Source organism: Zalophus californianus, chromosome 6 (assembly GCF_009762305.2).
Source record: "Zalophus californianus isolate mZalCal1 chromosome 6, mZalCal1.pri.v2, whole genome shotgun sequence".
NCBI lineage: Eukaryota > Metazoa > Chordata > Mammalia > Carnivora > Otariidae > Zalophus > Zalophus californianus.
The window spans coordinates 89,932,057-89,953,546 of NC_045600.1; the positions used below are offsets into that span (position 1 = coordinate 89,932,057).

At 38.2% G+C, this 21,490-nt stretch overlaps 1 protein-coding gene across 4 annotated transcripts in view; it reads right to left on the reverse strand.

Annotated features, from left to right (window-relative positions):
• The window catches only part of FBN1 (fibrillin 1), a 224,955-nt gene that overhangs the window by 78,016 nt on the left and 125,449 nt on the right, over positions 1-21,490 (reverse strand). For all 4 annotated transcript variants that reach the window (XM_027569942.2, XM_027569939.2, XM_027569940.2 and 1 more), the window contains 11 exons: positions 18,578-18,703; positions 16,558-16,680; positions 13,593-13,715; positions 12,389-12,541; positions 8,696-8,749; positions 6,992-7,117; positions 4,603-4,728; positions 3,995-4,114; positions 3,636-3,773; positions 2,766-2,816; positions 1,050-1,175 (listed from right to left, as the gene is read on the reverse strand). In XM_027569942.2, the coding sequence (XP_027425743.2) occupies positions 1,050-1,175; positions 2,766-2,816; positions 3,636-3,773; positions 3,995-4,114; positions 4,603-4,728; positions 6,992-7,117; positions 8,696-8,749; positions 12,389-12,541; positions 13,593-13,715; positions 16,558-16,680; positions 18,578-18,703 (1,266 nt within the window). The remainder of the gene's footprint in view (positions 1-1,049; positions 1,176-2,765; positions 2,817-3,635; positions 3,774-3,994; positions 4,115-4,602; positions 4,729-6,991; positions 7,118-8,695; positions 8,750-12,388; positions 12,542-13,592; positions 13,716-16,557; positions 16,681-18,577; positions 18,704-21,490) is intronic.

The following is a 21,490-nucleotide window of genomic DNA, read 5'->3' on the forward strand; positions in this document are numbered from 1 at the left end:
AACCTGGAAGAAGGTTCTCATTAAACGCCAATTCCTCCTAAACAAAAAGAGTGGACTCAAAATGAGATTAACTGACATCCGTGGTTATGAGAAGACTCTCCCCTCTGGATTCCAGCTTTTCTACTCCATATTGCTTACATTATAAGCCATAAAGCTCTATATTTCAAGTTTTGTTAGTTCTAATTCATAAATGATCCAAATCCCTTAACCTCATCCTACCCTTTTAACCACCTACAGTGGCCCTTCACTAAGGATGCACTTTAGAGGAATATGATTTCAGATACACAATGTACCTGAGCATCATTTTCAGGGCCATGGACTCGGAAATGAATGATCCAAGAGACATATTCCCGGCAGGCAGAAGCCATAGAAGTAGGGTCAGAATCTGTCTGCCGGACGCCACACACATGACTGTGGGATCTCCAGCTTGCTGCCAGTAAGAGCCCACAGGGCAGCTCTCTGGGAACTCAGGGTCCAATCTCTTCCATATCAATGCCACTTGGACTCTCGCAGTTGGCATGGAGAATCCCACCGTGATTAGAAGTAACAGTGACCCTGTGCTCCTTTAGGTTCACTATTGAGGAATGTGGCACTCTTCACTCACACCCACTAGGTTTTCTTGCAAGGACCTGTCCATCTGGCCAATGGCAAGACATGCCTAGCAGGCATGGGCTACAGTTTCTAATCAAGCAAAATTGTTCTCCCCACCATTCACCTTGTATCCTAGAGTTGGTGGCATATGGAGGCAGATTTGAGCATTCTGGAATAATGACTGTGATGGTAATGATTTAAAGAATAGTTACACATCAATAAAGAACTAAAGTTTCTCTTCACTAACATGTTCTCTACTCTTTTTATAAAGAATAAATGAAGAGCTTGAGTAAGGAAGGCTATTTGTCAAGGAACCTACTATGGATCCTAATGGAAATGCTGTATTTGGGATATGTATAACTGTACTTGGAACCAAATATTCAGCTTTATCTTACTCACTGAGTTTTTAATAGTCTTTAAGAAATGACCATTAGAAAAGTAATGAGCTCAGGATTTACCTAGGCAGATCCTCCCTGTGGCGTCCAAAGTCATCCCAGTGGGACACTGACATTTAAATGATCCCTTAGAGTTAACGCATAAGCCATTTTTGCATACTCCTGGGAATACTTCACATTCATTTATATCTATGAAGAAAAAAAGACATGAAGTTAAAATGTATGTATAACATCATTCTACTTTGCTCCATTCATGGAGTCACAATTATTCTCACAACAGAAAAGGCCATTTTGAACCAAATAAGTTCATAAAACTAGTTTGCTTCCAAATAGTTCACATAGAATTTCTGGGAACTCTGAATAGCAACCACGCTGAGCCCACCTTTTCCCAAAGGTGTGAGTTTCTCCATTGGTCCTAAGGAGTAATTTTTGAATTATAGAGGCCGGGAGTTGGTATGAGTTTTGGAGGACAGCCCTGGGTACTATGGACATCTCAGGTAAGGCTCCCACGAGCCACACTGGTAGCTTTATGAGATCAGATGTCTGGGTATAACAGAAAGCTGACCTTTCAAACTAGCAAAGAAGGAAATAGCCTGAAGAAAAAAATCCCACCGAGACATATCTGGGGCCAGTCAAAAGAGTGTCTTCTGAGAAATGCTGAGATGTCCCCAGAAAGCATATAACTAGTTTTAACTCAGCAACAGTCTCAGACGGTTTGACAAAGCATTGGTGGTCCCAGCTTGAGTTAGGGAGAGTGAAAAGATACTCATGTTCATTCATTCATCATTCACCCACTGACTCTCAAATATACCAGTCCCTCCCAGTTTGCCTAATAGAAAGTAGTATGTTCTCTGCACTTAATTTGGAAAAATATTCACCATCAAATTAATTCAAAGAAAGGCACTTGCCAATGCCAAAAAAAGGGGGGCATTAGCATACTGTGTCTCTATTTAGAAAAAAATAACTTTCCAAGCCAGGGATGTTGAAAAAGAAAATATCTGAAACCTTTCCTTCTGAGAGATATAAGCAGGGAGGGGGACATTTACCTTTTTGGGTTTTTTGTTCTGGCCACTTGTACACCAAAATGTGCTGCTGAGGTCAGATAAGTTATTAACAGTGGGTCTGGACCAGAGAAAGGCCAAAGGATTCAGTCATCATTTGGAAAGCAAGACCTTGGGTGGGGGTTGTAGCGTTCCTCTTTATTTTAGCAGGGAAAAAAAAAAAAACTTTATTTCATTCCACATATGGGACTAATTGCTGTTTTTAAAATTTTTCAGCTGCTGTGTCATGTCAGGTTGTGTTAGTCACCCTGACCCACGTCTATCTGGGACTCCGTGAGAAAGAATCACAACAAACTGGAGAGAATCCACGTAGACTTTCCAAAATGAGACAATAGAGTACGTCCTTCTGAGTCCCCCATGACCATGAAACAAATAAACAAACACAAGCCAGGACAAACCAAGAAAAAAATGCAAATTTTATAGCCTCATTGAAAACTTCCATTTTTCTCTTCCTGATAGTATTTTGAAAGTGCAGTCACTCGAAACCATGGTCAGCCATTTTCAATCACCCTGCCCTGTAGCCACAGCGATCCAACACTGGCAACAGCATATATATGCTTGTGAAATTAACATTTGTTATGTTCTGCAGTCCTCATTATTTCCCTCTCTGCTGCATATCTCTCACTGAGAAGTTACATGACAACCTTATCCAATCCAAGTTCACACAGGCATTCTTCATGCACACCAAAATTTATGGCTTATAAATACACATAAATACCTTCACACTGTGTTCCTTTAATTCTTGAATAGCCTTTGCCACATATGGGATCTGTAAAACAAACAAACAAACAAAAAATAAATTTGAGATAACAATATCCAGACTTTGTACGACATAGTATAAGAAACACGAAAGAGGACCTGGACATGAATTAGATTTTGTGGCTTGAATAAGTCTAAGATGACAAAGGGTTTCTGCGATTGCACAGATGAAGAATGAAATGTCTCCTTGAACTAAGGTCAATTCCTCTGAGAGGTCCTGAAAGACCCAAAGGTCCCCTAAAGATCATGCTAAGGTAATGACTAAGAAGGAAATTGGCTAGATCTCTCTTCTGCTATCAGCTCTAAAATAGGAATCATATAATAGGGTTGAATCATCTAACATGGACATGGAAAATAAAGTCTAGAATTTGAAGATCACCTGCCCTGCAGCATTCAGACTATATATTTATATACCCAAACACTGAATCAACAAAATTATCAGCAAAGCTCTAAAACCTCAGCTTTGCAACAAACTTAGAAGTTAAGTCATGAACTGGTTCCTTTACATCAATCCATTTTTTGGAAGATAATCTGTGCCTATAAAAAGCTCAGGACCCCTAATCATGAGGTTCTGAGAGAGCCCACAGGAGTTGCTGATCTAGGAAAGCAACACCAGGGTAGAAAACAATAACCCAATCACCAAATCACATGAAATTACTGTCCTTGACACTTCTCTTAGTTCCCTATTCAGCAATATGTTTCAGCAAGGTCATCAGAATTAAATCTAGAACTCCTAGATGAACCTAAATAAACGAAGTACTGGGTTTCCCCTTTCTAAGCAAAGTGACGAGTGGGATGGGCCCAGAGCCACAGTGCCTGTCTCTCTTACCGACTTGGCATAGGGTGCACGGGCTCCCCCAGGCAGCACCGAGGGACGAACAGCACTGGGACTTTAAGGTGGCTCCGTTGATGTTGATCTCACACCGCCCATCGATGACAGTCTGCCAGCAAGTGCCTTTGATGGTTTCTGCAGGGAGGTAGGAGACAACGTTTAATAGATACTTAATAGAATCTATATAACAAATTCAAACGTGCATTGGAATTACAGCAAGAATGACACATGAAACAAGTGATAACGTTGATGAAACAAAATAAAATTTTGTTCATCCATACTTAAACTATTTTGCAATAAACTCTTTCGCATTAAAAGCGGACATTAAATACAGTACTGATCAGCAAGATAAATACCTATGCAGATAGTTTTTGTTGGATCCAGAGTACTTTCAGAAGAACATTCACAAATAAAAGAGCCCGGGCTGTTCTTGCAGACTCCATTAATGCAAGGACTTGATTCACATTCATCGATGTCTGAAACAAAAACAGGTCCACATTACTGCTAAAAACTAGTCTTGCTCATGAAAGGATATTTAAACTTTGGCCTCAATTGCTACCACATATTCTTTATTAGATAGTAGAGCTGGCCTAGATAGATTTCTTTCTGGACTAGATGGAATGCCAAAACTAATACTTGAGCATATCCCTATAGCACAGAATCTGGCATATGGCTGAATCTTTTTATTCAGAAAATCTGGAGCAAACATGAAGTGTGATCTCCAAATTACTAACTATGGGATATTTTCTTCATCTTTCAAGTGATGGCAAATAAAATGCCAACTGTAGCTAAGTACCATCAGTAGCTTCCAAAGCACATGCAAGGGTCATTTAAGACCACAGAATCTCAATTAAAATGACATACGTGTCTAAAATAGAGGTGACTCTAACTTATTCTCATGGTTTTTCAGTAGCATACCAAAAGACAGTAAAGTACATAATAGAAGAAGAAAAACGCAATTTACCTTCACAGGTTTTTAGGTCAGGTTTGTAGATAAATCCCTTGGGGCAGGTACAGACAAAACTTCCTGGAGTGTTTCTACATTGTCCATTGTCACAAAGTAGACTGTTCAATACACATTCATTAATATCTGGAAAACCAACAAACATGAACTTTTGGAGGAGCTCATTCCTTGCATGCAATTTCTCTGTTTTCTCGGGTTAAGTTTTTAAGGTCATATGATACGATTAACTCAAGCAAACAGGCACAACTCCTCTACCATTGGTTTTTGCCTAACTTACCTAACGAGGAAAATGGGGGCTTCATCTGATTATTTTTACTAGGTGTCTACAAAGTCTAAAGTCACCAGATACTACGCAATTCACTTTCTTTAACAGGAAGACACCTGGATTTGCTGGATATCATTAATCTTCATATAACTGTTCGTTGTGCCAGAATTAAAAGAACTAATCATACTGATTTAAGGAACTAAATAAATATTTAGAAAGTATGGCCCATCTTGGATATGTGTTAGTTCCAGGATGGGTGTTTCTTCTTTAGAATAACTGAAATGGCCTCCGGTTGTGTTTATAGAGTATGAAGCGATCTGTAGAGTTTATAATTCTCACAAGGAATTTCAGACCTGAGATTCAGAGAGCCCAGAAAAACTCCTTACTTTCAGGTGAATAAAAGGTCTGTCTGATGCAAAATCTAAGTTTTGATAATGTGTTACTTAGGTAACTCAGAAAGTGTGGGACTTCAACAGCTTGTTACATACAGTTGGGCTGAAGTATATCCCACAACCCACAGAAGAGGCTCTATGTCCACAAGGAGTTTTTTACACATTGAGAAATTCTGTTTAGATCATTATTTGACAATCTAGTAGCCCTAAAATAAAGGAATCACAAATTCAGCACTGGTGAGCTGATTAGGTCCACAGTAGTAAATATATTTAAATTAGCAGTATACTTATAAAGTACTTAAAATATGGAAAATTAAGTATAGTTATGTTAACTATATGAGGAAACAACATGGTGAGAATTCTGTCAAAATGATATAGGGAATGCTAACGCTTCCCAAAAAAGTCAGTATTGCCATCTTTAAACTTTGATGATGTCAGAAGGATCTGGAACCTTAAAGTGAAGAATTGATGATTAAGATAAAAAATAGCCACTCCCTGGAATCCTATGGCTGTGGTGGATCTATGATTCCTCACTTTATATTTCTAAACATAATCTGGAATATGAACATACTTCTGACCTGATGATAATCAGTTCAACTTTGGAGTACATACTAATGCACTGAAGGAAGAATCCCTATTGCCTCCCAAACTCTCCCTTTTGCTTCAAATGGGGTGATTTTTGGATGAAGCTAAAACATCTTTGTGTCCTTCTGGGCCTGTTCAGATAAATGATGATTTTCGTCTGCCGAAGAGAAGAGGCTCTTAACAGAAAAATGAAATAGTAAAACTTGTTTTGAGTTTAATCTACTTTGGAAAATACCATGTGCAATCAAATCACAACTATGCTCCCAAAAAAGAAGCCTTAAAATTAAGGGTGTGAGAGAGGAAGAATTCATTTCTCAGAAGCCAGTGTATCACTGCACTATAGAATGGACAGTACGTTTCAGAAAGTACTAGTGTAGGCAACTGGAGAAAGTTGAAAAAAAATAATGGGGCCTATGTTGATCATTTTATTCCCAAAGTTCCGTTTTTTTGGTTTTTGTTTGTTTGTTTGTTTGTTTTTTAGTTACTGGCCGGCACTGTCATTAAGGTTTGTTAAAGCATCAAATATGGTGTTTGCTTGGGGCACCTGGGTGGCTCAGTTGGTTAAGCATCTGGGCTCAGGTCATGATCCCGGATTCCTGGGATGGAGCCCTGCGTCTTGGTGTTAGGGCTTCCCAATCAGCGGGGAGCCTGCTTCTCCCTCTCCCTCTGCCCTCCTGCCCCCGCCGACACGTGCTTGCTCTCTCTCACGCTCTCTCTCTCTCAAATAAATAAATAAAATCTTTAAAAAAATATGGTGTTTGCTAAACTTAACAGAGAACAGTTATTACTGAAAATAAGCTGGGTTTTCTTTGATTAAACCTAATAAATGGTTGGGAGAAGAGTTGCTCTCTCGGTAAAAATAGGGATGCCTTTGTAGACACATGAGAACGGCTGACAATCTGTATTTTATACATCTAAGGAGCTTCTCTTTTTTGGAGTGAACATGACACATGACTACTTATAAATTACCAGGATTCAGGTATGTAAATTTTAGTTAATCAAGACATGTATGTGCCATGCTGACACCCAAAGTGAAGGCCATTCATTTGCTCAGTCCTTTAGGCTGCGTGAAAGTAGTTTCCTCCAAGCAACAAAGAAAGAATGCATGATGCATGAAATGTCTTAGGAAACAGGTGAAACTTCTTACCAACACAGTTTTTCCCAGATGAATCCACTTCATATCCTGAATTGCATATGCATTTGTAGGTCCCACGGAGATTTTCACAAATTCCATTTGGACAGATATCTGGATCTAGTGCACATTCATTTATATCTGCACCACCAGAAAAAAAGTTCAGTATCAATAACATTCTAAAGTAAAGGTCAAAGAACTGTCAAAAAAAATAACATTACAGGAAACGTGACAACTTTAGAACCTGGTAAAAATAAAGTTTCACTTAGATGAGAAAGCTTGATCACTGTTTCTTACTACAAGATGTTCTGACTCAAATCTTCCTTCCACCAGTCCATGAAAGGAACTTGCCATTTGAGCTAGAACTACAAGATTACCAATCCTTAATCAGGCTGAAGGAGAACCCCTGTTCTTCTTCTGGCTCAAACATCAAGATGGAAAAGTAGATCACCGCAGAGCCCCAGTCCCTACAACCAGTCTCCCTGCCTCCAGCCTATCCTTCTTTAAGGTACCTTCGCAGTGCCATCAGACTTTTCTTAAAGACAAGATGACTGTCATTCTCATGGTTCAAACTTTTGTAGGTTCAATACTATCATCAAGATTAAATTAAAATATGAACTCTGTTTATTTACTTTAAATTTCTCATTCTTCTATGAACATACAATGCCCTTTTGCTCTGTGTCAGGAATGTCTGGAGCCAGGCCTATTCATTGGTCCAAAGCCCATGCAAACACCACCTGGTCTGGAAAAGCTTCTGCTGCTCAGCCCAGATGAGGCTGGGTCCTCCCTCTGCTGTATGCCCACAGACTGAGGAGAGCTCTATGGTCAAGGGTGATGCAGAATGACAATCAGTGAATGGCTAGTCTCAAATCTTCTATAAGTCAGGGTTAACATGTTTTTCCTTCTCTGGGTCCCCATCACAACTTTATTTATTCCCCACTAACTCTTTATTCATAATAAATTCCTTTACTACTCCTCTTTCCCCCAAATATCTCCTCTCCACCTTCATCCACATATAATGATGAAATTAATCATGAGAATGAACTGACAATCAATTCCGTCTACTTTTTTCCCAGAACTGTCCTGAATTGAATCATTTAGTTTTATAGTAATAAAATCTATTTTTACACTTGTTCCAACTCTCCCTTTTAACTTTAATTCTTTTTTGGTACCAATATTTCTCTAGTTCTAAGCCCTACACTTAAGTATTTCATTCTCTTCCAACTCAGTTAATTGCTATCACTGCTTGCTACAAAATATAAGATAGCTCCCTACTGACATCTTATATAGACCCAACACTTGGCAGTCAATAAAGCATTCAAAATGTGAATGGATAACAATTCAACTGAGCCCATAACCCTGAATTGTACTTGATTGTGGAAGAGCCAAAGGAGGACCAGACTGCCTCTTTCTCATGAATGAGATACCACAGTCATTGCATCTCATCTGCCAGTCCTCCATTGACCGCCCTGGGAGAGCACGCACCCCTTCAGTACCAAGCCCCACACCCAAACCCAGCAATCCTGGGATGCAGGGTACCATAGTTGCTCTGCCCCTAGGGGCCTCTAGGGGTCCCAGGTACATCATGCAGTGATGGCCAGAGAAGGGGTCAGACCTCCTCTGGTCTGCTGTAAAGGGACCAACTGGAAACCCGCAGGAATGCCCAGTACTGCGGCTTCTGCACATGCTGAAGGAAGTGAATTTCAAATAAGTCCTCACCACTGCCTGCTGACGTCATTCCTGGCCCACTGCTGCAGAGCGCTTGATATTCCGCTGCAATAAATTAACAAGATAGTAAATTATTCCCTTGTTTGCAGAACAGGTCAATCCTATACTTGGCTTTGCACACATCATTTCCTCCTAAGTGAGTGGAACTGAAATAAAGTGGTAACAGAAGAATGAGGCATTTCCCGAGGGAGTCACTGGTACACCCAGCTCCCATTTTAAAGGCTCCGCATCACTGTGGAAAATGACTTTAAAGGACACAGGCACGTTATAGCAATTCCTTGTGCAAAGCGCTTTCGGAAAAGGTGTTTTTCCTACAATTTGATTTTGTTCACCAGGGAACACTTTACACTTACAGTGAAATGTGCCTGTTAAAATGTGGTTCTTAACTGTTAATAAAACCTTCTCCCACTGTCTTGGGAATCATTTTGTTTCCTAGTGTGAACAGTTTCTTTTTTTTTTTTAATACAATCAAGTTCTTAACATTTTCTCATTTCTCTCTGCAAATTCTCTAGCCTCCACTCAGAAGAAAAACAAAAGTATCTGTCTTTGCATTTAAGTGTATTTTTAAAGTTCATATTCATCAGGATACTAGATTCATTCTATATGATAAATCCATAGGCAAAGTATTGCATAATGTTAAAACTGAGATCTTAATAAGAAATCAAGGTATACAGAATATGTTCCCAAATTCTGATGGAATCAGATTTCTATTTCCTAAAACTGATGCAATGTTTCACATACGATTCCAACAATATTTAGGCAAACATAAGAGTGAATGATGAAAATGGGGAATTAATGGGAATCACACTTTATCCAAAACAAACTAAAGTGTCCCCTTAGTTGCCCACAGTTTCTGGCAACCACAGAGTCTCATGGTCAAATGCAAATCATTTGTGCTTAAGTGGCAGGGGAACTGGATATTAGGAACAGGCCTTTTTACTGAGGCCAACCACATCTCACTGCTAACAAGCAAATAGCTCTTATACTTCTACATGCTAGAAAACTGTATTCCTGATGACAGTGAATGCAAAGGAGTGACACAGATTAAAAAAAAGAAAGAAAAAAGGAAGGTCGAATCCCTCAGAGCCTCTGCCTTTGTGCAAATGTAAATTTGAGAAAAGTGGTGAAATCCCTTAATTTTTAAATCCTGCTAAATGGCACCAAAAAAGGAACAATTGGGAAAGTGGCTGCCGTCGCATGTTTGAAAGCTTGGGACTAGAAGCAAAAAGAAATGCATTGTCATTATTCTCTCATGTCAGCAATTAATTAAAACACTTTTGAAGTACTGTAAGTAACAAAATAGGAAAAACAATATCATGCCAGTTTTGCAGAAAGCAGTTCTACAGTTAGTGCTGAATTAGTTGATGCCTGGCCTAAGTGGAAGCAAATTATTGTCACTGTTCTTTTCCATTTGGGTAGAATCTGGTCCTAGACTATCCTCTGCAGTCAGTGAATTCAGGTCAGCATTGGTTTGAATGCTGATGACAATGCTTATTGGGAGCAAGCCCTTTCCCTCTGTTAGAAAGTTTCCCCTTCTATAAACTGGAGACAAGAACACCCAACTCACGTGACAGTTCTATGGATTTCACAAGAGAACATGGAAAGTGCTCAACACAGCTCCTCGCACAGCTCATACATTAAATAAATGGTAGGTGCTGCTGAGATAATTCACTGTTATGCCACAGAGACACTGGTATGGGGACATATGAGAAAATTCCTAATACTTACACTTCGGTGGGTTTAACTGACTGATTCCTGCAAGGAGTAAATATTCAGCAGCCAGGGAGAAATATCTTCATAGATAGCTCCCTTGGCTTCCTTCCAGAACACAGAGATGGACTTTAGATGTGATGGGGTTGGAGTTTCTCATAGATTGGCTAAAGAAGGAATCTTCTGAGTATTTTCAGTACCTCTTAAAATCTCCCCTCTCTCCTGAAATAAGGGATGCTCTACACTTAGATTCTTCACGATTTGGCATTTTCATCTACCAAAGAGGCAGAGAAACCAAATGGAATGAAACCAGGTCCACAGGTGGACCTCTTCTGTGCAAGTGCATTCAAATACAAAACAGAAGCTAGTGGGGCTGGGCTTCAAATTTAACCCTCCTTCAGCTTTACTGCTTAAAGAAATCTGGTCTCTTTTAGTCATCTTTTTATAAGATTACTTCATTTTCTGAGGTATCATAAGAATTCTTTGGAGATGCACTTGGTCCAGAGGAAAATGTAAAAACAAAGAACTCTATGCACCAAGGGTCCTAGATTCTAAGTTTTGGTTTTTCCACTTACTGAAGATGTAAACAAATCACCTATACTCTTGTGTGCCAGTTTTCATGATACTCATCTGTCTTGTAAATTCAAAGTGCATAACAAAAGTGTAAGAAAAGTACTTTGAAAAGTTAAAGTAACATATGAAAGGACAGTATTGATGATATACAACTATAAGGTTACACGGAGGTATCTTTGTTGGATAGGATTATATTTGATGTTATATAATTGAAGTATTGTTGTGAGCATGAATTGAACTGATTGGTAATCGTATATAAAATGGTAATTTGTGAAGTAATCAGCCAGAATAAAGCTTTCTTCTTTAACCAGCATCCCTCATTTCTTTTAAAGTCTTCCATTTAACTTTCTCTAACTTCTCATATTTTAATTTCTAACTCTCTAATTTCAACAATTATCACTTTTAAAATGGCAAATGTTTAAAAATTGTGAGTTAATCTTTAATTAATTGTATCTAGGCCAGAAATGAACTAATTGGATCCTAGATGTAAACCAGCCAATCAGAAGTACGTTTTCAATATTAGATCTAACTCTATTGTAGAACACTGAAAGGAAACTCTCCAGTTCCCAAATGTTGACAGTTTATTGCTTTAGTTTCAATAAACTATTTTTGCCTTACAGATAAAAACAATTTATACCTGGAGAGGATCTTCTGGATTACCTAAGATAATTCATTTTATAGATGAGAAAACTAAGGATCCCTTTTCCATATTATTCTATTTTATAATTGTTTACTATTGTAAGCCATCTCATATCCTTTTGAAAGTAGGTGAGCAAAATTCCTAAATAAACAAAAACCTAAAACAAACTGAACCCCCCCCCCCAATTAAGTAATTTGTCTGCCTGTGGCTGGGAAGAATTCTGACTCACCAACCAGTTTTCTTTTCATTATGCCATGTCACTTCAAATTGAGAAAAATACTTTTTCCCTAGGGTTGAATAAAATCATTTAGGAGAAGCACACCTAAATCAACATGAGGGATTTGAACAAAATTCACACACGGCCTTTTGGAAAAAAAGCTGGAAATATTCAGGTAATCTGAAAATTATTTACTTTTACACTCTGTAAAATTCTGCTTTTATAATAGTTCCTGCAAAATGCAAACACTGTAAAACTACTTTAGAAAACAAGGCAAGCTGCATGAATTCCAAAGAGCATGAGTATTATTAAGGTGGAGGAGTTGGGATGGGAGTTCCAAACATGCTGTCGATTCGCAATGACCATTAGGATTGGGTGAGTAATGTGTGATCAGATCCTGAGCAGCCCTGCCAAGATCCCAGGAAGGTATATGATGTATCTGGAGAGCATAACATCATCTCTCCCTGTGACTTCCATAAATGCAAAGACTGCAGACGGAGGCGGGAGGCTAGTAGTACGAGGGCATCCCCATGACACCACATACCTGAATTCTGTGCAGGACACGGTTGGCAAGGTTCCCCAAATGCATACTCAGTGTTGGCACAACAACATTCAGATTTAGTAACGGCACCAAACAAGGGTTTGACACACTGCCCTCTCTTGTATCCGCCATAGCATGTGCTCCGCATGTGTGTGTCTAAACAGGAAGAAACATCTGTCATCACACTATCACTTCAAACAGATGAGAACTCCCCAGGTCAAAGTTGAAGCTGCCTTTATTTAGCCATCGTCCCTATTCTAACTCACAGAAGATGCTTCTGGTCTTAGATTTCAACAGAAAAAGACAAAACAAAACAAACTACATTCAGCTTCCAAGAACTAGAAACCAATTCCCACCTCTGTTTTCTAGAGACTACCACGGTTTACCCAACTGTGAGATTCTTAAGTGCTGAGACTCTATCTCATTCATTTTTATCTTCCCCAGACCTGTACAGAGCAGACACTTAATACAAGTTAAATGAATGATGGATGACCAGTGACTCTCACCCTATGATAAATAAGACCTTTCTTAAGAAGTGTGGCCTACCTCAAAATAAACATGCAATTATTGAATGTCTGAATTAGATGTACTTTCAAAGAAGAGGAGGTTTAATTTATAAATGGTTCGTTATATAAGTCTGTAGACACTGGTCTACTAGGTAGTGTCATCTTTACCACCAGGGAGGGAGTTTCCAGCTATGCCCAATTCAAAGGTTTATTGACTACCTTTCTTAAAAATAATTTGGATAAAATTAATATCTATTTCTCAACAAATTTCAAACTTCTTATAAAGCCACATAAAAATATTACATAAAGTTCTTGATTATCCATATCCTCCTTTGCACTCTATGCTTCCCTTAGGACATTTAATTCCCTATACGAAAATGTTCACTATGAAATAATGAGCATATAGAGGCCAATTTCAAAGACCATTATCCACAAAGGAGAATTGGAGAAAATTGAGGACATCCACATGATTAGAAAAGAAAAGCGGGAAGAAGAGGTAGGGAAACCCCTGGTTTTTATTTATCTCAGCTCATCTTAGATTAATATCCAATTTATGCAAGAAGAGAACTGATACTGTTGGCTTGTTCCCCCACAAATATTCTGCCCTGTCTGTTACAGTAGAGTGCATTTGTTATTGGTGGGATTTATCGGTTGACAGAGGGTGGATCTCTAGCATACATGTAGTCACGGCTTTATCTTACCAACACACACACGTCCATCCAGACCCACGGCCAGTCCAGGAAAGCATTCACATCTGTAGGAACCATCAGTGTTGACACAGCGCCCATTCATGCAGATCCCAGGTGTTTCACACTCATTAATATCTGTGGTGGGTAAAAGCACTTATTAAAAATGGAGTGACATTTCTATGAAACCAAAACATGCTTACAATTCTTTTGCAACACTTGAAAATGGGGAAGACGGAAAAGAATATGCAGCACCAACAATAATTTTGCTCAGTGAGACACATTTCATTGTCCTTTGATAGAAGAATAACAAAAATTGACATAAACTACGTGAGCTTATTTTTTTTTAACCACAGAAAAAGCTATTTCAATCATATTCTCCTGAGGTCTTTTTATCCAAAATGTGCAACTTTGACCTGGGCAGGAAGCTGCTCCATTTGGCATCTAATACTCAGACTGGTGTCCTTCCAATATCACTTAACTCTCTGAGAGGACTAGCATGGCATTAAGAGATACAGAACTAAAACCCTGATGCAACACCATAGAAAAGAAACGGAAAATGAATATAGAAGATTTTGATGACCATTTCTGGCCAACAACAACACCCTAACCAATTGGAACCCAGCAAAGAAAAATCTTTCATAAGTATTACAGATATTTTATAGTATCATATGTATATACTTAAGAGAGGTCTGGTAAAAGACTTTATTGGGCACACACTAATAATAGCAAAGATTTTTCCCCTTTAATATGGGGAAGTAGAAATGGTACCAAAATTGTGTTTTGGAAAACATACAACACTTAGAAGCAAGTCATTTTATAACAACTCCTTTTATAATATATAACTAGTGTATGTAACTATTTCCTTTTTTTCTGACCTTAAAAAGACAAATTGAGACTGAAACACCTCTAGATTTTTACTTAGCTTGTGTTATTTGGCACAAGGGTATATTCAGACGGTCCAAGATTCCCGTGTACAGATTGTATTTTAAAACAGCAGTTATATTTAAATACATGAACTCACATTGGTTCAGTTATTCAGGTCACCTTTTTGTTCAAGTTGAGATCTACGGTAAAACAGTGACAACTATAGCCTGAAAAGTGATACACAGGCTTTTTCATGGGGACAGAGATGTAACATAGATCTAGAGGGCATGATTCAATGGGAGTGGCCCCAACTTTCAGAGAGTGATCAGGGAGGCCAAGCTGGTCATCAGATTAGTTAACTGTAGAGATTAAATTAACATTGTTTATTCTAGCTTTGAACAGTCACATCTTTGTGGTCTCAGAACTAAGTACTCAGTGCTAAGAGAAAATCTTATCCAGTGATGTCAAGAGAAAAGTTACAGAAAAGAAGAATTCAGCACCCAAGAAATTTCTTTTTTCTTTATTCTTAGTCTAATGTGTGTATTCCACACAGCTATTTCACCAGCTGCAGACAGTTGCAAAACCTAGTTTCATCTATGAGGTCACAGTGTCATCTGAAATAATTACATCAATATTATCTGTTGGTCATACTAAATGCTGAGAGGGTGTGACCTGGGTCACCAGCAGCCTATAGGCACTGAAAGTGAATCTCAGCATGCTCTGTGGACAGGCAACAGGAGTATGTGTTCTTGCAAAAGGTCTGTGCACAAAGGGGCTTTCACATTTCCTTCTGTTATTTTGTTTGGAAGCCCAATTCCAAATATTCCAGCAATCATTCCCTTCCCCTTTCTTTTTACTTGTACAGCACTTAATCTGCACAATTTGGCACTTTGTTGTATTCTGTTTTACACTGTAGAATATTTCCACATGTTAATCTTGTCTTCCATACAATAAGCTCCTCCCAGCACAGGGCTCAAAAGTACAGAAACTTATTTCCTATTTCAAATTTTAAGAACTCAAATGTTTTCTCTTGCTACGAAGACAGATTTGCACAATATTAAGATCCACTGATGTGAAGGTCATGGAGAATGTAAGTAAACAACCAAGGGATAGAAGCTCTTTTAAGCCTAGAGAAAATGCATGTCTTGCCAACAGCTTAATACAAGGCTTTCTTCCATAGCACCTTTACCAAAACTGTCTACCAGGGGCACCTGGAGAAGAGACATCATAGGACTTTATTCTGTTTTCTTCATCCTAAATAGCTTGACACTCTGCACTTCTCCATCTGAAACTATGAGCAGAAGGCTTTGAGTGCGGTATTTTAGCAGATTTCCTGGGCCTGTTTTGGATATAAGGTTCCTTGAGAAGTATGGTTTCAACTTAGATCTTGGACCCAAGGGCAATAATCCCTCATCTCTGACTACATAAGGCAAGAGACACAAGCACAAATTTATCTTGATGACTCTTCTTAGAACCCCAATTTTCAATAGCACAAATAAAAATCTTAATTTTTGTTTCAGTAACCGGAGCAATGCAGTTATTTCAAAAGCTACCAAGTTAAACAATGGCTCTTTGTTAGTTTATTTCTTCTGCTTAATTCTATTTCCCTTTATGCTTATGTGACTTGATAATGCTTAAATTGTTCATGAAAAACTTTCTGTTTCTTAAGATGTCTGAAGGAAATTATGGAGAAGATATCACTGCAATAAGCATTTACAATATTTTGTCTAGTTGAAGATGTAAGAGGTAGCAAAATGACAGCCATCAAAAGACCTAACTACCATTACTCCCCAAATATAAGGAAGAGGAAGAATTCAGCTTCTTTAAAAAGATGCTCACATTTGTTGGTGGACCAACTGTTAATTCAGCTTCTCACTCATTTGCTACATAGCCTTTTGGGCTCCTTTAGAAGACCCCAAACACCCTTTCTGGAATCAGAACAGCCTCTTGAGCATAAACCATAGCTCTCTGGATAGCTGGACTTAAGAAGGAGGTCCAGTCAGGTTTCCTAAAATGAATTAGGAGGACTTTAAGTGGGAAGTGGTACCTCTAAGCAATATAGAAAGGAGAAAAAGCAGGGGGAGAATATGACTCAGAGTTTTATAGCACAAACCTTTGCAATAACGCCCATCTGATGCCAGCTGAAATCCAGGTTTGCAAATACATTTAAAACTGCCATCTTCATTGATACACATTCCATTAAGGCACATGTTCCTTATGCTGCATTCATCCATATCTGAAAAATGCAAAAAGATACATTCTCTTATGACCAGAAGAGTAAGCTTACAGAGGAAGCCAACCTGAACGAATAGAATTCTTTTTCTTCACATTTCTTCTGGGGTTTTGTGTGTGTGTGATCATAGTCTAAGGCTAATTTTCTTCCAAATTATAGCATATAAGAAGAAGAAGGGCCATATAAAATATGTATTCTTAAATTCTCAATTTTTGACATGTGCATGCAAACTCCAGGGCTAAATTTATCCTATGACATACTGTATATATGCTGTATGTATACATATATACACATATATATGCACGTGTGTATAGATATGAAATTTATATCTAATCATATATATAAAACTTCGTGTGTGTGTGTGTGTGTGTGTGTGTGTGTGTGTGTGTATGAAATTTGACTCAATGGAAGCTACCGGGACTTTTTTTTAAAAGAGCAGCGGACAAAGTGAAAAGTGTGTTAACAGCCTGATGGTTATATTTATTTCACTGATATTACTTCCAAAATACTGAAAAATAAAAACAAAAATCAAAACTAAGAAGGATGGAACTTAAAATGTACTTAGGCCACTTCCTAATTCTTTAAAAAGTAGAAACCAGAGGACGGCTTGAAATTTGAAGCAGTTTTAAATAGGGGTAGGAAAAAATGTGTTTTTAAAATGCAAGACTGGACTATGGAGGATAGCCATGTTAGCTAACCTTTAGGATTCCTTGATCATCGGGTTATTTCTTTAAATTCATCAATACGTTATTTTATTTAGTACTATAGCTGTCTTGGGAGGTACTTGCTCTTCTAGACATGGTGTGTTTTCACTTACAGGCTTTAGTCAGACCAATGTAATTTACGATTTTTTTTCCTTTTTTTTAAACAGGATTCTATCCCAACCGAGAATTCTGGCATTAAGTCTTTGAATTGAATCACTGAGATAATATTCTGCCAAAAATGTTTCTAAGAACAATTTTGAAATTCTTTTAATGTATGAATAGATTCTTGGGATCTTTCCCAAAGACGTTGGGAAAGACGATAAGAAGCATTCTTCATTTTTTTGCTAAGGTCTAAGTAGTGGAAACTCATCAATAATGGTCATATTTTCAATTCAGGAAAAAACAGCAGGGGAAAAAGACAAAATGTTTGAAACAGCCCAATTCAAAATGAAGTGATTAATTCAAGACGCAAGATAGCTGCTTCTCAATAGTCAATGTCTCAAACAAATTTTACATTTCCAGGTACTCAGCAGTATTTTCTTACTAGACGGCACTTTAAACAGAAGGATTATAAATGTCAAAAGAATATATGGCATCTGTCACCTTACTTCAATTAAAAATTAAAAAAAGAAATACAGGAGATTAGGTGTGTTCCATTAAAAAAAAAACAACGAACAAATTCTGATGGCACAAAATTTGGAAGTAATGATCTATGATATAGAAGTTTCATCATCACCAGGGGTCTTTAAAGGACAAGCTCTCCTCATATATTTGAAATGCTATTTGACTCACAGAAATGTAATTAAAGGTATGAATATTGTTACAAAGTATGCTTGCCTCCCCTGTTACAATATGTGAAATATATTTGCTACTTTGACCTTTCACTTGATGTTTGGCTTGGTCTTGTTAAAGACTTTTTTTTTTAAGGTTTTATTTATTTATTTGTCAGAGAGAGAGAGAGAGCACAAGCAGGGGGAGTGGCAGGCAGAGGGAGAGGCAGGCTCTCTGCTGAGCAAGGCGCCGGAGGCAGGACTCAATCCCAGGACCCTGGGATCCTGACCTGAGCCGAAGACAGATGCTTAACCAACTGAGCCACCCAGGCGCCCCTTGTTAAAGACTTCTGATATTGAAACCACGACGGGAGATGGGGATGAATATTATCCTGCCGCCCTGACTGCCATCTTGCTATCACTTACCTTCACAGTTCTTCCCATCTCGTGTCACATGAAAGCCTGCGTTACACACACAGTGGAAACTGCCATCTGTGTTGATGCAACGTCCATTATTACAGATACGGCCATTTTGTAAACATTCATCGATGTCTAAAATGGAAGTTAAAACAGAAGAAACAGATTTACTTGGTGGATTTACAATCATTCTATTTCCCCCTTCCTCCATCTCCAAACCCATGATGGTAGTCTCGGGGTTTAATTACTAAATATTCCTCAACATAAATGTGATATCCAGGATGTGAGATTTTAGATGACTGACTAGAGTTTGCAAGACATAGGACAGAAAAAGAATGTCAATGTAAGAGCATTTGATCTAACTCTAATTTCTCATAAGACCCCTTAAATCTCAATTGTATACACAAAAACAGGTTCTTCTTCATCTTCCTAGCTAATTTAATGAGCCATTTATATTAAACTATGGCTGGCATCTTTCACATGCTCAAAAAGGGAGATCTCATAGCTACATCAGAACAATAAAACAAAAATCCTATTAAAAAATTTAATTCCATCTGAAAACCACCAATCACATGAAATGTTTACCTTCCTTATGGCAGTTCTGGTCCAAGTATAGTTTTATTGTTTATGTATTCTTAGTTTCTTTTATAACTTCATAAGTATTTTATCTACCTAATAAAACATGGGGGCATTTCCCCTTCTTTCTGTTGTGCTTAATATTATGCCAAAGTAAACAACAGAGCTCGATATGAAAGTGTTAAAAAAGGACAGTAACTCAAATAACCTATATCTGATTTCTCATTTAAAGATCAATGATTAACTCAAATTGGACAACATGGTACCCTGGATTATCTGTTCCCCTCAGTTTCTAGGCTAGATACCTGGATGAACACCAAAGAGGATGAATACACGCTGCCTTGTCTACATAGCATATAATCTTTGCCAGAGCCTATTCCCCAGGAAGACAGAGACCAGGGAACCGCACAGTCGTGTCTGGGAGTGGAGCTGTCTATGCAGAGCTGAGGCCACATGTGCCTGAGGATAAGCACCCGAAACATCCTCTGGATGACAAGAATGTGCATTAATGGCACATTGGTTACTCTGTCTACCCTGCGTCTGCACGGTGTCTTGTGGTTGACCCTCAGACGCACTTTCTTTCTGGGCAGATCCAACAGTGGTTTCCACACGAGTCATTGGACTAGCTGAGGCAGTCTGGGCTTTTCTTCTGTCTGATCTTTGTGCCAACAACCTACGCTCTTTTTCTCTCTCATTTATTTCTTAATCCTTGCAAAAATCTGACTTGCTACACACTCCAAAAAATAGTAAAAACCACATACTCTTGAGCAGAATTGGTTTTGTTTTTGTTTTTGTTTTTGTTTTTTTTTAGTATTCTATAATCTTTAGAGGCCCAAGGATAAAACAAACAGTATAAAGAGTTCAGCATTTTCTCTCCTCACTAATTTCAGAGCACCATCAGTCTGCACACTGCCTCACAAGATAAATTGGAAGCTTGCCATTCAAAGTTCTCTACCGTGTTTCTCTCTGCCCCTTCTGTCCGCTTCTCTTCAGCCTGTCATGTACTTCTCCTCAGCTAAGTACGCAATCTTTCTGTTTTGTGGCCACTTTCATCTTCCCCAAAATGTGAATATGTCATCAACTCCTTATGTTTGAGATAAGCTTAGCACTAGCTCTTAAGGAGGACAGTATTTGAGGCTTTTAGGTAATCCTCAGTCTCCAATAAATTAAGTCTCAGAGTGATAACATCACCACTCATCTATACTGGCTGGCCCTTGCCCCGGCTGAGTAGGCTCAATAATCTCTTCCATTTGCTTATTTAATAGTGCAGAATTCTAGACATTGGTTTCAGTTTATTCTCTACTACTGCAAAATGCCTAATACATCATACATGCTAATTATTGTAAACAATAGTTATAATGTTAACAATTTTCTAAACTCAGTTAAACATTCAAACCATCTATATTTATATTCAGTAAGTAGGCCATTAATAGAAATATTAGCAGGCTGACATACTATGCTCCAGTTTCTTCTGCTCAGCACTGCCATTTATATACCAATGGCACGAAATCTCTAAGCCAGAACAACATTCAAAGACTCTGTAACCAGTCACTGATAAAAATAAAAAATATTTGTCTTCAACTCATATGAAGAGCTTTTGCTAAAGAAAAAAAAGGCAAATAAAGTTAACTCCTGTTAATAGCCGACAATTTTTTTTAAGTGATACAAACCCTTTGACTTTTTCTTGTATTTAATTTTAACACAAAATTCTCTTACTTTTATCTGGCTTTACTGGATCAGTGAAATACCCCATTCTGTGCCAAAGTTATAGAGACAGATATTTGAGTTCCCCGAGGGTTGAAAGTAGATCTTACTTATTTCTGTCCCAGAAACTCAGTATATCAGTCATCTGACAAAGGGCATATAGGATGATGTAATAAATTAATTAATACGCCCAAAGAGAAAATTTTGTGAGCAAACATTTATAGTAGTGCTTCTCAAACTTTAGTGTGCTTATGGATCACTGGGGGGATCTTGTTCAAATACTGATTGTGATTTAGTAAGTCTGAGATGGGACCTGAGATTCTGCATTTCCCACCAGCTCCCAGGTGATGTTGCTGTGACCACTGTCGCTCCTTCTTTACCCTATAGACCTTTCCATTAAGAAATTAATTCAATACAATTTCACCTGAAACTTTCCTCAGTTTCTGTGTCAACGAGGGTCACCCCCATTCCCTAGCTCTCAGATTAAAAATTAAGAGTAATAGCGATGAGGCCAAAAGTAGTAAAAATAAGATATTCCCATAGGAACAGGAGCATCTTTTAAAACGATTTGCATGTCTGCTGGATTTTATGATGCGGTCCTTCAGAGTGACAGTATCTGGAATTAAGTGCAAAAAGCAACAA